Source organism: Anolis sagrei, chromosome X (assembly GCF_037176765.1).
Source record: "Anolis sagrei isolate rAnoSag1 chromosome X, rAnoSag1.mat, whole genome shotgun sequence".
Lineage (NCBI taxonomy): Eukaryota > Metazoa > Chordata > Lepidosauria > Squamata > Dactyloidae > Anolis > Anolis sagrei.
This window is the reverse complement of record NC_090034.1, coordinates 60894889-60911031: the sequence shown is the minus strand read 5'-3', so window position 1 is coordinate 60911031 and position 16143 is coordinate 60894889. Positions and strand designations below refer to the sequence as shown.

Below are 16143 nucleotides of genomic sequence, written 5' to 3'. Positions count from 1 at the left end.
ACATAATAAATTTAAAACAGTCTCATGCTCAGGTTCAGAGTCCATATATCCATTTCATTCCATTTGTCCTTGTCTATCATCAGATCCTTAATTTAATTGCCAGTGTGTCCAAAGGCTTGGTCCCAAACCCAGGTCTTCAGTTTTTCCTGAATGCCAGAAGGGAAGTCGCCGATCTAATCTCCCCTGGGAGTGAGTTCCACAGGTGGGGGGACACCACCGAGAAGGCCCTGCTCCTCGTCCCTGCCAACCTCACTTGTGAGAGTGGCGGGGTCGAGAGCAGGGCCTCCCCAGAAGATCTTAAACTTCGAGGTGGGATGTAGAGGGAGATCCGACAAATACACTGGGCCGGAACCTTTCTAATAGGGAGGGCAAGGATGGACACCACGAAAGTTAAATCTTTTAAACTGCAAAAAACTATTTATTGCGTGGCCATAGCAGTAACGACAAACAAGCATATAGGGATGCAATCAAAGGGTTTGTCGCAACCCCCAGTGGGGTTGCAGAGCATTTATAGTAAATGGAATATACATTTTCATTGGTTCCCAAAGACAAATCATTTCATTCGTCTAAAGCTAGCTATGCAGGTGTTCATTAGTTGTTTATGATTTTGATTGACATTATAGCACACGTGGGATCCTAACAATGGCACAACTATGGCACAACTATGGTCTATTGTTCTCTGACCACGACTGTATCTTATCTATTTGTTGCAAACATGGCTCCAGAGCGACTGGGAAACTTGGGGGTTCTAAGTAGCCAACGGCTAGCTGGTTTTGTCCGGATATACTGTTATCCTTGAATAGTAGAATCATAGAATCAAAGAGTTGGAAGAGACCTCATGGGCCATCCAGTCCAACCCCCTGCCAAGAAGCAGGAATATTGCATTCAAATCACCCCTGACAGAGGGCCATCCAGCCTCTGTTTAAAAGCTTCCAAAGAAGGAGCCTCCACCACACTCTGGGGCAGAGAGTTCCACTGCTGAACGGCTCTCACAGTCAGGAAGTTCTTCCTCATGTTCAGATGGAATCTCCTCTCTTGTAGTTTGAAGCCATTGTTCCGCGTCCGAGTCTCCAGGGCAGCAGAAAACAAGCTTGCTCCCTCCTCCCTGTCGCTTCCTCTCACATATTTATACATGGCTATCATATCTCCTCTCAGCCTTCTCTTCTTCAGGCTAAACATGCCCAGCTCCTTAAGCCGCGCCTCATAGGGCTTGTTCTCCAGACCCTTGATCATTTTAGTCATTCTAGTAACTTCTTTGGAGTGCTGATTTCTCAAACAATCAGCATTTTCTGTAAACATAGGCCTACTGCAGAAATAGGCCAATATGGCAGTAACTCATGATATATGGGCATTGGGAACATCTCTGAAGATTCCCTTTTTTAAACTGAAATGGCAGGGAGAAGGTTTCAGGAAAAGAGACAAAGAGAGGTCTGGAGGTCTCAAAAGCACGGATTTTATTTCCAGCTGGGACCCTGGAGTGGACTATGTCCAAAAGCATCCAGAGCCATGATATAAGTGCGGACTATGCCTTTTATAGCCTCCAAATGCAGGCAAACAAAGAACATGCGTCTACATACATTTACATTATTCACTACGTCACCTTAACATCACAGAAATATCAAGTTCTATTTTCCAAGATGCAAAAGGCATGTTTCTGTGTATTTCTAGGAGCAGCTTACATCCATCAGGGGCCTGCTTTTGACCTGTCAGGAGGGAGAGGGGGGGTTCCTTATTTAGAGCCTAGTTGTACCGGTCTGTTGCCACTAGGACAGGCTTATCTCTCTCCTGGAATTATGTCCCCCTCTTCAGCCCCCCTCTTGCTGTGCCTGGACAGCAGCTTGCTTGTCCTTTTAGCATTCTTTCTATACAGGCATGATTGGGGACGAAAGACGGGGCCTTCTCGGTGATTGCTCCCCAGCTATGGAACTCCCTTCCTGGAGAGATCAGGTTGGCCCCCTCCTTCCTGTCCTTTAGAAGGATGGTAAAAACTTGGCTGTGGGACCAAGCTTTCGGGACAGGGCAATGAAGCAGCAATAGGAAAGATGACCAGGCCAATTCGATTTGACGTGGATGACTAGGACGGTTTTAAATGGTATATTTTAACATTTTGATAAATGTTTTTAATGTTTATTTATGTATATAAGAATTCGTGTCCCAGCATTGAATGTTTGCCGTGTATATGCTGTGCTCCGCCCTGAGTCCCCTTAGGGGTGAGAAGGGCGGAATATAAATGTTTTAAATAAATAAAAAATAATATAATATAACCTATACATATCATAAAAGTGAAAATGTGTGTATGTGGCTGAGAAGCCTCCAAAGGCACTCCCTCCACTGACAGTGCAGGTTACAGCAAGTGCCGTGAACATGGAGTCCTCCCCAAATACTACGGCCCACCACCCAAGGAATGCTTTCAGTCGGGGTCCGGGGAGAATCTCATCCTAGATTTCACTTGTTTCCTCCACCACAGGCAGACATCCCAGGGTTCCTTGTGTGGAATTTGCATGACCCCACCCTTAACCCTTTCCTACCCTTTCCTATGGCACACAGCAAACACAGAGGGATTGATCAGCAAATGAACAGACTGGAGAGGTTTGGGGGACTGACTCAACAGGATGGAAGTTGTAGTTCACCCTGTATCAAGGCAGAGCACTGTGAACCTCTTCAATAATGGACCTGGACCCCATTTGGCACACAGGGCCCCCATGACCAGGTTTGGGGGGAATTGACCTTGATTTAGAGGAGTTATAGTTCAGCTACATCCAGAGAACACTGTGAACCCAACCAATGATGCATCTGGACCAAACTTGCCACAGATGAGGGGACTTGCAGTATTTTCACTCAATTTCAGAGACCACTGTGACCCTCGTGCATGACGGACCTGGATAATATTTGGCACACAGACTCACTGTGTCGCACTTTATGTCACACTGAGGGTTGAGGGAGGATGGACCACAGACGATGAGATTTGTAGTATCTTTGATCAATTCCATAGACTACTAGATGATGATGGGCCTGGACCAAATTTGGACACAAAACCCCCATGACCAACAGAACATACTAGGGAACTGACCCACCCGCATGGGAATTGTAGTTCACCCTGCACCTAAAGCACTCTGAACCCCATCAATGATAGATCTGGACCAAATATGACACACAAAACCCTGGTGACCAACAGAACATACTAGAGGTGTTTTGGGGGACAACTAACCCATTCATGTTGGAGTTGTAATTCACCCTGTACACAGAGAGCATTCCGAAGGCCCCAATGGCAGAACTGGAACACAGTTCCCTAGTATGTGAGACAGAACTCTGATGGGCAACAGAGGTTGGGGAGGGAATGACCCATCCACATGGTAGTTGTAGTTCACCCTACATCCAGAACACTCTGAATCCCCTCAATAATGGATGTGGAGCAAACTTGGCACACAGATCCAACATGCCCAACTGTGAATACCAACGGAGTTTAGGGGTGATTCGCCTCGGAATCTGGGAGTTGTAGTTCACCTGCATCCAGAGAATCTGTGACCAACAATGGACTTGGCACAGAGAAGTTCCGTAACCAACTGAACATACTGCAGGAGTTTGTGGGAATTGAGCTTAGAATCATAGAATCATAGAGTTGGAAGAGACCTAATGGGCCATCTAGTCCAACCCCCTTCCAAGAAGCAGGAATTTTGGGGGCTGTAGTTCACCTACATCCAGAGAGCACTCAACCCAGCCAATGTTGGATCTGGATCAAACTTGGTACACAGACCCAACATGGCCAACTGTAAATACTGGCAGGGGTTGGGGGTGACCGCCCTTGGAGTATGGGAGTTGTAGTTCACCCTTATCCAGAGAGCACTGAACTCAGCTATCGTCAAATCCGGACCACACTTGGCACACAGACCCAACATGGCTAGCTGTGCATACAGGCCTGGTTTGGAAAGGATTGATCCACAATTCTGGCAATTGTAGTTCACTCACATCGTTAAATATAGTCTAACGGGAGCATTCATAAAAAACAAAATCAAAGACTGGTTTCTTTCTAATAAATAGTGTTAATAATTAACTAAATTATACTAAATGATATTACCTTTCACCTCAAAAGGCCTTTCTCAAATTACCCGGACATTGCCAGGTACCCAAGCTAGTAATAAAAATAAAATAAAACAAAAATGATATAAAATATGTATTATAATAATATAAAATAATATAACAATATATAATAATAATAAAATTGTGTATTATAGTACAATAACGGCTGAACAAATGAACAACAAAACAAGTATAATATTATATAATATAAGGTAGAAAAAGGCCTCATCTTTTTCAAATAAGGAGAAAATAATAGTGAAAGGGTCTTTGAGCGAAATTTGCAAATACTAAGTAAGGGGCTTTTGGGTGAAAAGCTAACAAAAACAGCAAAAGAGAAACATACCCTTTCTCTGACTTAAAAAGAGCAAATAAGCTGAGCTTCGTAACGGAACAGAGTGAAGGAAATATAGACAGGAAGGAGTTGCGGTTTTCTGTTACTTGCTTTTGTTAAAAGGTTAAGAATGTTTTTTTTGAAGCGCAGAGGCCGCATGTACAGAAGGTACTTTCCATCAAAAAGGTCAGAATTATTATTCATAAAAGGTGTTTTCCCTGAGCTTTCTGTTTGTAATGGGCTATAAATTTTGTAGATTTCAAGGGAAGAGACACGGCAGTCACTTGAAGGGTAGCATCTGTGCATGCTATCGGCTGTCCGTCTTCTTCATGAAGAAACTAAAATAAAAACCTTGTTTTTTGATCTTTCATTGGGACTGTCTCCATCCTTCCGTGCTCCCTTTCACTCCTCCCTTTTCTTTTTGCAAAAGCTGATCATACAGAAGCTGAAGCAAGATCAATATCTAGTTATAACATTTTTACAATACCCTGGCATTTGGGAACCGCACTTGTGGTGAACTTATAACACATCTTCATGATGATGAGAAAACACATCACCATTATAAAAAATACAATAATCAACAGGACAATACCCAAGAATAATCCTTTTAGCCATCCGAAATCTGGTAAACCATGAGGTTAGCCAATTCCACCAACTTTCACCTGTTGGGGAGTAGGTACCATAGCAGCAATCTTCTCACAGGTGGGGTAATGTCCTAAATGTATGCGTCTTCGGGGTTGTGTCTTACTTTGTCCCTGCGTGTATCCCCACTTACTCTTATTACTTCGATGAATGCATAGAGGGGCCATAGGAGTGGGTTTTCTTAGAGTCAGAGTGGTTTGACTTTTGTCCCTTGTCCAGTTGGAATGATAGGCCCACACCTTTGTTGAGTTCCATCCTGACAAATTCAAGAGTGGACCAGGAACTATTGGCCATCCTTGTGAGTGAGTAGAAGGGCCATGAGAACACACCCAACAATTTGTGACATTTTTCAGAGGCAAAGATAGCTCCAACCAATCGATGGAACAGGTTGGCATGCCATCCCCCTTGAACAAAGACTTGATTTACCACCATTACCCAAAGAGTTAGGTAGCATTTAAAGTTCCACCTCATGGCTATTCTAGGGCAAAGAAAATGTCTATATTCCAAACACCCAAAATTATCAGAAATAATGTAAAAATCACTCCATGCAATCAATCATCAACTATTAAGGCTTCTTATGCTGCCTTGGGAGGCGGTCCCACCCTATTTTTCCAGACTTCTATCTCTTCTTGATGGGTGGCTATTAGAGTGCACTGTTTACACCTGTTCAGATAGTGTTGTGCATTAGGGTGTACATATGTCCAATGAATCTCTAAAGCTGGAAATCCTAAATGTGTACTAACGGCAACTGTAGTATTTAGAGTCACACAAATTTCTTCTTGGCACAGGTATGGCATCAGGATGCTACAGCCCAAGTCATAGAATCATATCAAAATCACATCAAGGAGAGCTCTCGTGCACACACACATTCATTCATACTCACGCACACACAGGCCTCCTCCGGCTAAGATGATCAGTCTTTTCTGAGGAAGCGTGGACGCTCCGTTGCTGCAGTTCAGGAAGTGTGGAGATTGTCAGGGGTCCCCTGCATTTATAGGCCAAAATCCATTTTTCTTCATTTCAACAGTCAGGTTGCTCTGTCCTCTTACTAAAGGACAATATGTCTTTGTTCTCTCCAAAGTTCAAGACATTCGCATTCCAGGCCTCATGACTTATGGGGTACCTCCTGCACGTATCCTGCACTCCTTACATGCTCGGCCGCACACCTCATTGTCCATTGTTGTTCAGTTATGCCTTACTGCCTCCTCGCTTCAACTGCCAAGTTCGTCCCATATCATGCCTTGCGAGAACTCCACGTTGGTTTTTCTTCAGGCCTGTTTCTTCTCTTTTCCATGCATTCAAACATTCATTCCTCACATATTCCTCCCCTTGATACATAAATGCTAATTTATCGTATCACATACATGATCCATACATGATAAGCAATTCAGTGTTGGTTATACTTATAATCAAACTTGATTAAGTGTAGAGTATATATGTTTAGGTTAATATTGAACTTGTATGATTAATCAAACATCATAGTTCATAATTGTGTTTCTAAACACGTTAACTTGTTTTTAAATATAGATAATCGATTTGTCAATCCTGTCATTCGTCTAAGAGACCATAAGATCCAAATGATTAGCAGCAATATAAGTATCCCTATACATACTATTGGATGTATCCTGTGAAGATATCATACCAGTGGTGTTCTGTTTGTGTTTCCCCATCAGACCAATATAAATCATTAGGTGATATAGCACATAGGCATTACATTCCATTGTCATATACCATGGTTTTGGGCTTTAGCTTTTGTAACCTGCAGATTGCATCTGCCATTTCCAATGCACATGGTTCAACTTGTTTTACTGTTAAAGGACATACATATCCCATTTATTGCATCTATCAATATCAATTATTTCATTCAAATTTGTATATTTGGACCTTGTGCATATGGTTTTCTTGGATAACAAATATGGAACCCAGAACCATTTCCCCACATGCATAGGCATAGGAACTATATCACAAACAAATTTTTTTTTTCAATATTGACCATTTTTCCCAAGGTTTCCAGTTTCAATCTTAGTATATCATCTTCCCAAGAATATTTGACAAGCTTACTCCATCCTTTATAATCTGTTCTTAACCAATAATGTAATTTTGTTAATTCTAGGAAGGCTTCTGAGTGTCCTCCCATTATTAACATCAACATTTTTCTCTCCAATCTCTCAAATTTATTTCCATAGTCAAACAACTCATAGACTTACTTATTTGTTGTAAGGTTTCATTTTTAGCTTTCATTAAAGCAACCAAGGATGATTCAGCTGGTCAAATATATTTAATTGCAATCCGGCAGTAATCCCATGAGTCCTGAATGTTCCCACAAACATTTTCCCTGTCAGTTGTAACCTTCCCATTTATGAAATCAAAGTCCTGTTACTATTGGTTTGGCTTCTTACCATGATCTTACCAAAGAAGGTGCATGTTTCTTTATTGAACCCTTATTGTATCACATTTGCTATTCGAAAAATCCCATATACCAAAGCTGTACTTCTCTATTTGAAGCTCAATATTCTCCATCCGTTGTATTCTGTGTCTTTCCTTCTATCACTTGGTTGATCTGATTCAAAACATCATTTCATCCTTATTTTTTCTATACCCTTTATACAATAAATCTTATACTTTATACATATATTGCTTTCATTTGTGTTAGAGCAATTGTTCTTTACCAGTCATGTAAACCAATCTTAGCAAATTCTGCACTTTGATATCTCATTTGCTTTGTTTTTCAAAAAGGTCTGACGCTGAATAGCTCTGGCCTCTGGAAAAACAACTGCCAATAGGTTCTGGTACCAGATAATAATATGAGTCACCATTATTATTATTATTATTATTATTATTGCACTCCTTAAAAACTATAAAACACAAACAATACATATATTTACTGTTCCAATTAATAGTCCAATTGCAATTTTTTTTCATAAGCTTTGCATCCTTTTAATTGGTGGCCAGTTGCATTCCTGTTTAGAAACCAAATAAAACTGTTAATTAACTTGCACAGCTTTCCAAGTTTTTCCTGGTTCGGATGAACCCACTTCTGTTTGTCATTAGCCTGTAATCAATAAGGATGAGGGTCTTCTGCTCAAAACTGCAAACACTTTATGAAAACTATCATCAATAAGAGTGAGACTAAATAAAATCTAAAATTACATATGTCATGAATGACTTTTCAATGATTTTAAAGCATAGGTTCTTTTTATTGCAATTTCCAGTGTGAGAAGGTATATAAGATTACAGAAAACATTTAGACAAAGAATGACATTGGACATACAGACATACAGATTCTATGCAACTACATTGGATTCACAATTACATTGGTTAACAAACAGACATAGGGGAATTACATTTTCACTCAACATTCACACACATGTACACGCATTCATCCACATGCATCCAAATATTACCATATCCTTTTCTCCCTCCTTGGAGAAGCACCTGTAAGGCCAGACCCTGCTTTCCTGCAGCCTGCCAATGCACAGTTCCATAATGCCATAACTTCAGAACACTGAAATGCCAAAACTTCTTTCCCTAAGCACAATGCCAAGGACCAGACCTCTGTTTTCCATACAGCAGAACCTGCCTCCCTGCACAAAATCGAAGACTCCAAAAGCGCGCTTCTTCCTCTTCCCTTGAGAAAGAAGCCCCAAAGTGTCCAGAATCATGCTTTCCCATAGCATATCTGACACTCTCTGAATACACCACTTCTGTCCTTCCCATGGAGCAGAGCATGGCGGGTGGAAGTACTGGAGTCTGTGTCTATTTTTTCTCTGAAAGTGCCTAATGCAACCTGTCTCACTAAAAGCAGAACCTATTTAATGTTTTTAAAAGTACTTATGACACATATGGTCCCTTTCTGTATTCAATTCATCCTGCCTTTCCTTCGGTTAAAACCTTACATACATTCTCGCTGCCATGATAAAACTTTCTTCTTCTGCTTCTTTTCATCTTTTCTCTCTTCTTGCTCTTCTCTATTCACATAGGCCTGGGTGGCTATCTCCATTTAGCCTATTCAGGGATAATTCAGCAAAACCAGGGGACCTCTGGATTTTCCTATGAATATCAGGTGCTACTTGTGCATTAAAAGACTGTTTGAGAGCTAAGTTTCCTTGACTCTTTTCATTCTCCTCTTCCATATCATAGGGACTCCATTTACGATAGGCTTCAGTCTTTCAAGAAAGGCACCTGGGGCTTTCTCACTATATGGTCCCACATGCTGCTTCCAGTTTAAAAGATCAGAGCTAGTAAAAGGGACATGCTGATATGCTGTACGAGTAACAATCTCATCTGCATCTAGGTTGTTTCAATTAGGTCTCCTAGGAGCATAGTGTATTGTTTGCCTGAGTGGACACAGGTGGGCAGTAGCAGCTTGTGCACGGGTAGTTACTGGGGTAGAATCATCTGGGAGTCTAGGATTCCTTCTTTCCTCCCTTTGCTCATCTCTCTGGGTTAAATCCAGTCCTGATTCTTCTTGAGTGACATCTATCATAGTATTTTGTAGAAATGAGCTTCCACTATCTGAGGATCTTCCTGAAGTGGAAGACGCTCCTGAAGTAGATGACCCAGAGGCAGGTGAAGCCTTGGTGGGTGGTCTCCTCTTGATCTTGAGTATAAAGGTACATATGGTGGGGTCTGGGATTCCAGCTCTATTTGTCCTTCTGCAGAATCAAGGTATATGACCTTCTTACTTTCACCATTAAATGGTGCTGTTGGATTGGCAAGTAAGGGCATGCAAGAGGGAGTTTCTTTGCAACATTTTAAAAGCCAAGGAGGTCAGGTTTGCAACACAACACTCCATGCATTTATATAGCAAAGCTAATCTAGATGGTTGGCAGCTATGTAACGAAGGCATTGCCTTACTATTTTCAAATCATAAGTTCCGGTTTCTGGCCATCTGGGATTTAAATTAAATTTCAGCCATTCCACCTGACACAGAAATTGCAATTTCTGGGCATTGTTACATCCTGGCATCTGTTGCCTAAACTTAGAGAAATTCTTAACCATACATTCCAATGGGCTTCAGCATTTCTTACTCCCTTTTTGCCCCATTTTCCTAAGGGTGGTGCCTATTCAGTTGTATCACACTCCCAAACAGACAATACTTTCCAACCTTCCACCCTTCTGGCGCCTGTTTACTAGTCTAGACTTTCCCTTTCCCCAAGAAAAACTCTACTCGCCTGGTCACGATGACTTGCGTTCCCTGACGTTCCTGGGGACGAGATTTCCAACTTTCCTCTCAAGTGGAGCGTTCCTGCTGACGAGGGCACCCAACAAAGATGAACAAAAGGATCGGTCTGTTGTTTTGGGATCCCTTCTCGACCTCTGTTGATACATCCCAATTGGGCAGCCTTCGCCTTCAGGAATGGGTTGCCAACAACCGCTAGAATCTCATCAAACCGGCACCTCTGCTATATCTCGGCGGAACCTCCAGAAATGTAGGGGACCCCCTGCTTGGGGTCCTTGCTGAGTCCATCACAGAGGGCAGCAAAATGAAGAGAGTCTAGTCTCCAGAGGTAAAGCAGAAATCTCTTTATTTCAAGTGTGGCCACACAGGGAGAAACAACCAAGACAAACCAGTGTCTTCAAAAAAGGCTGTCTCTGCTATTTGGATATTTCAGTCACCTTATATACATGTCTTTTCGCTGTGTCATGGGCACACACCTCTCTTATCGGATCATCCATTCAAAAACATGTTTTTCTCATATTTTGGTACTTCAGTGTCTCTAACTGCTAACCTTCTACAAACTACGTAAACACACACATTATTGTTACAGATAAGCATTTTGGGTGTTAACCCACCCTGAGTACTCCCTAGGCGAACTTGACAATACAGTATCTTGTGTCTTCCAGATTCATTATCTCCTCTTAGCTTTTGGTCTTCTGCGGGCCAGAGGAGAGGGACAAGCCTCTCTTTAGGTTTGCATTTCAGCACTTAAACACTTCTAAGTTCTGTTAACCCTTTCATTACCTTTCACCTCAAAAGGCCTTTCTCAAATTACCCGGACATTGCCAGGTACCCAAGCTAGTAATAAAAATAAAACAAAACAAAAATGATATAAAATATGTATTATAATAATATAAAATAATATACAATATATAATAATAATAAAATTGTGTATTATAGTACAATAACGGCTGAACAAATGAACAACAAAACAAGTATAATATTATATAATATAAGGTAGAAAAAGGCCTCATCTTTTTCAAATAAGGAGAAAATTTGGTGCATTTGTTAATTTATTTGGTGCATTTGTTAACCGCCATTCTCAGCCCTAGGGCGACTCATAGCGGTGTACAACATATAAAAGGCAATTTACAAAAGGCAATTACAAAACAACATATTAGCAATACAACAATTATATAGTTACACTAAATAATCCGCTTCGTCTCATAGTAGAATCGTAACCAATCTCATATTCCTTATTCCGTTCCAGTCAACTTTACCACATTATTATAGCACTTAATTAAATGCCTTCTCGAACAGCCATGTCTTTAGGCTTTTACGTAAAGACATAAGGGAGGGCGCCTGTCTGATGTCAGCAGGGAGAGTGTTCCACAGCCGGGGGGCCACCACCGAGAAGGCCCTCTCTCTCGTCCCCGCCAGACGTGCCTGTGAGGCAGGCGGGATCGAGAGAAGGGCCTCCCCAGACAAATAATAGTGAAAGGGTCTTTGAGCAAAATTTGCAAATACTAAGTAAGGGGCTTTTGGGTGAAAAGCTAACAAAAACAGCAAAAGAGAAACATACCCTTTCTCTGACTTAAAAAGAGCAAATAAGCTGAGCTTCGTAACGGAACAGAGTGAAGGAAATATAGACAGGAAGGAGTTGCGGTTTTCTGTTACTTGCTTTTGTTAAAAGGTTAAGAATGTTTTTTTTGAAGCGCAGAGGCCGCATGTACAGAAGGTACTTTCCATCAAAAAGGTCAGAATTATTATTCATAAAAGGTGTTTTCCCTGAGCTTTCTGTTTGTAATGGGCTATAAAGTTTGCAGATTTCAAGGGAAGAGACACGGCAGTCACTTGAAGGGTAGCATCTGTGCATGCTATCGGCTGTCCGTCTTCTTCATGAAGAAACTAAAATAAAAACCTTGTTTTTTGATCTTTCATTGGGACTGTCTCCATCCTTCCGTGCTCCCGCGACGTGGACCTGAAAAGACCCAATTTAGGGTCCCAATATGGCCCCATTTCCTTTTTTTGCATTTCACTTCCATTTTGCTTACTTTACCGTGCATTTTGCTTTTTTCCCCTTGCATTTTGCTATTTTCTTGCATTTTGCTTCCCTTGCAATTTCCCTGCATTTTTTGCATTTTTTATTTTTTTTCGTTTTGCTTACTATTTACTTGCTTTTCTGCATGCTTTTTGCTTCAATTTTAGTTGCAGAAATGGTTGCATTTTGCTTCCATTTTCTTTTCTTTTTTGGCATTTTTCTTCCATTTTTGCATGCTTTCCCCTTGTATTTTGCTTTTGTGGTTGCATTTTGTTTGCCTTTTACTTGCATTTCCTTACTTTGTGCCCACATTTTGCTCGTGTTTTGCTATTTACATCTTGCTTTTTGCTTGCAATTTCTTGCAATTTTAATATTTCTTGCACTTTTCTTGCTTTCCTTTCGCTTGCTTTTTGCTTGCATTTTATTTACATTAGTTTGCATTTTGCATTTTGCTTCCATTTTATTTGCATGTTACTTTTTGTTTGCATTTTGTATTTTGCTTGGAATTTTCTTGCATTTTTATTACTTTTTCTTTGCTTTTTGCCCGTTTTTCATTTTTCTTGCTTTTCTTTGTATTTTGCTTGCAGTTTATTTAAATTTTGTTTTGTGTTTACATTGTACATGTTGTTTGCTTGCTTTTTGCTTGCATTTTATTTACATTTCATTTGCATTTTGATATGTGTTTTGCATTTGATTTGGTGTTTTTTGCATTTTGCTTCCCCTTTGCTTTCTTTTTTGCTTACTTTTTGCTTGCATTTTATTTTTATTTTATTTTCATTTTCTTTGCATTTGCTTACCCTTTACTTGCTTTTTCTTGCATTTTGCTTGCATTTTATTTACATTTATTTGTGTTTGCATTTTGCTTCCCTTTTTTGTTTGCATTTTGCATTTTGCTTCTATTTTATTTCCATGTTGCTTTTGGTTTGCATTTTGTCTTTTTCTTCCCTTTTCCTTGCCTTTTGCTTGCAATTTTCTTGCATTTTTGCATGCTTTTGCCATGTTCTTCATTTTCATTTTACATTTTTTTCATTTCACTTCCATTTTGTTTGGATTTCTCTTGCAATTTTTGCATTGTTGATTACTTTTTGTTTGCATTTAGCTTGCCTTTTTCTTGTATTTTGTTTCTCTTTTGCTTGCTTTTTACTTGCATTTTGCTTGCATTCTGCTTTGTGTTTGCATTTTGCTTCCATTTTGCATGCTTTTCCCTTGCATTTGGTTTCCTTTTTTGCTAATTCCTACTTCTCCTTGGCTTGTCCTTGGCTTGCAATTGGCTTGCCTTGGGCGGTCTCTCCATCTTTCTATGCCAGAGGCACATGTCACTTCCTGTCAAGGTCCCAGGAGCTTTGCTGCCCCAAATCTGTCACTTCCTGTTTGCAAAGAAGCAAAAAGGAAACACAATGGCTGCAAAAAGACTTTGCACTGAGGACAAATTGCAAAATATTGCACCACAGAAACCACCATTGCCATTGCAAAGTATATTTTTCCAATTGCATTCATATAATCTCCATGGAAATATGCATTGAAATATTATATCTGATAATGGACAAAATAACTGTATTGTTAAGAGGAGAAATACTAGACAACTTCGTTAATGAATGGCAACCAATGATTCAACACCTTAATGTAAAGTTAAATTAAAATGTATATAGAGGATCCTATAAGACTGTAGACAAGGAAGAAGTGGATGCAAAGTAAGAATCTATGATATCTTTTTATGTAATATTTAGATAGTAGACTGTGACCCCTTAATAGAAATATACTATGAGATAAAGGATTATAGAACATTAATAGATGGCGAGTATTGCACTGTATGCAACAAACACTTGCAAATGTATGTTTTCTTAAATAAAATTAAATAAAAAATGGAAAGGAAAAAAAAGAAATATTATATCTGTATATTATTTTTATTATTACTAAATGTTATAATTACTATTATTGAAGGAGGCTTCAAGGGTCTCTGAGTGAAATTAAGCAAAAGGAGCTTTAAAAGAAATTAACAGCAAAAGAGAAACATACCCTTTCTCTGTAGAAAAATAGCAATATGGAAGAAAATGTTTTTAAGAAACAAGATGTGACATGTAGAAGGTACTTCCTTACACAGGATGCATTGTGGTTAACTTCAAAGGTTGTAGTAAAATGCAGAGTATGCATGTACAAGAAGGTACTTTCCATCAAAAGGCCAAGGGAGAGGGGCTGGGAAGAGAGTACTTTCCATGAAAAGAAAATGTTCTCTTTTGTTAAAAGGTTAAAATTGTTGATGTCAGGCAGTGGTACTTTCCCTTTTTGTTTGCACTGGGCTATAAAGTTTGCAGATTTCAAGGGAAGAGCACGGCAGTCATTTGAAGGGTAACATCTGTGTATGTTGCCTGGCTGTTCGTCTTCTTCATGAAGAAATTAAAAATAAAACCTTGTTTTTTGATCTTTCATTGGGAGTGTCTCCTTCCTTTCGTGCTCCCGCGACGTAAACCTAAGAAGACCCAATTTAGGGTCTCTAATATTATGAACTATTATATCTGTCTATTCTTATTTTGCATTTTATTTTATTTCATTGTGTCCCCAAGCAGGGGAGGAATGGCAGATGCACTTGGATTGTGCCGAAACAGAGATTGGATTCCTCCGGAAACGGATTGCACTTCTAGAAGAACGGTTGGAAACTGAGCAAAAAGCCAAGAAAGAGATCGAAGAAAAGGTTTCCTCTTCTACTTTTAGTGTTTTTAAAGATTTGCAAAATGCGTTTTTTTTTTTAAATGCAAAGTGGATGCCAAATGCAAAATACAAAGTGTTTACATGATGCAAAGTGGTGCAGAATGCAAAAGGCAAAATGAAAGTTGCAAAAAATGCAAACTGCAACATGCAAAAAAGGGAGTGCAAAATAGAAAGTGTAAAATGCAAAATCCAATGAAGTGCAAAATGCAAAGTGGTGCAAAAGGCAAAGCATTTGCAAAATCATACATGATGCAAAGCAGAGCAAAATGCAAAGTATTAAACAAACAGCATTAACAAATGCAAAGCAGTGCAAAATGGTGCAAAATGCAAAAGGCTTGCAATATGTAAATTGGTGCAAAATGCAAAATGTTTGTAAAATGCAAAGCAGTACAAATTGAAAGCATTTGCCAAATGCAAAATGCAAAGTGGTGCAAACTGCAATTTATTTGCAAAATGCATAGCAGTGCAAAATGCAAAGCAATGTCTTCATTGCATTACACCTTTTAATAAAAACCAATAGATGATGTCTTTAAAGAGGAGCAGACTGAAACTGGCGTTCTGCCTTTCTTTTGATTCTGCAACTGTGGGGGGGGCACAGTGGGCCCGTGATACTTGCAAAAATGGAAAATGCAAAAAGCAAAATGAAAGTGGTGAAAAATGCAAAATGCAAAGTAGTGCAGAATCCAAAATGGTGCAAAAGGCAGAGTATTGCAAAAAGCAAAATCCAAAGCAGTACAAAATGCAAAGCAGGTCTCAGCGGTGGCCGGGAGAGCTTTTGCACAATTAAAACTTGTGCGCCAGTTGCGCCCGTACTTGGGAAGTCAGATCTGGCCACAGTGGTCCATGCTCTTGTTACATCCCGAATAGATTACTGCAACGCACTCTACGTGGGGTTGCCTTTGAAGACTGTTCGGAAACTTCAACTAGTCCAACGGGCAGCGGCCAGATTACTCACTGGAGCGTCATACAGGGAACATACCACCCCTCTGTTATGTCAGCTCCACTGGCTGCCGATCCAGTTCCGAGCACAATTCAAAGTGCTGGTTTTGACCTACAAAACCCTATACGGCTCCGGCCCAGCGCACCTGTCCGAACGTATCTTCTTCTACGTCCCGCCTCGGATTTTAAGATCTTCTGGAGAGGCCCTGCTCTTGGCCCCACCTTTATCACAAGTGAGGTTGGTGG

At 40.2% G+C, this 16143-nt stretch overlaps 1 protein-coding gene across 4 annotated transcripts in view; it reads left to right on the top strand.

Annotated features, from left to right (window-relative positions):
* The window catches only part of MYO18B (myosin XVIIIB), a 465598-nt gene that overhangs the window by 43873 nt on the left and 405582 nt on the right, over positions 1–16143 (top strand). For 3 of the 4 annotated variants that reach the window (XM_067473590.1, XM_067473591.1, XM_067473589.1), the window contains exon 28: positions 14814–14941. In XM_067473590.1, coding sequence (XP_067329691.1) covers positions 14814–14941 — 128 coding nt within the window. The remainder of the gene's footprint in view (positions 1–14813; positions 14942–16143) is intronic. The other variant, XM_067473592.1, reaches the window with a different exon arrangement.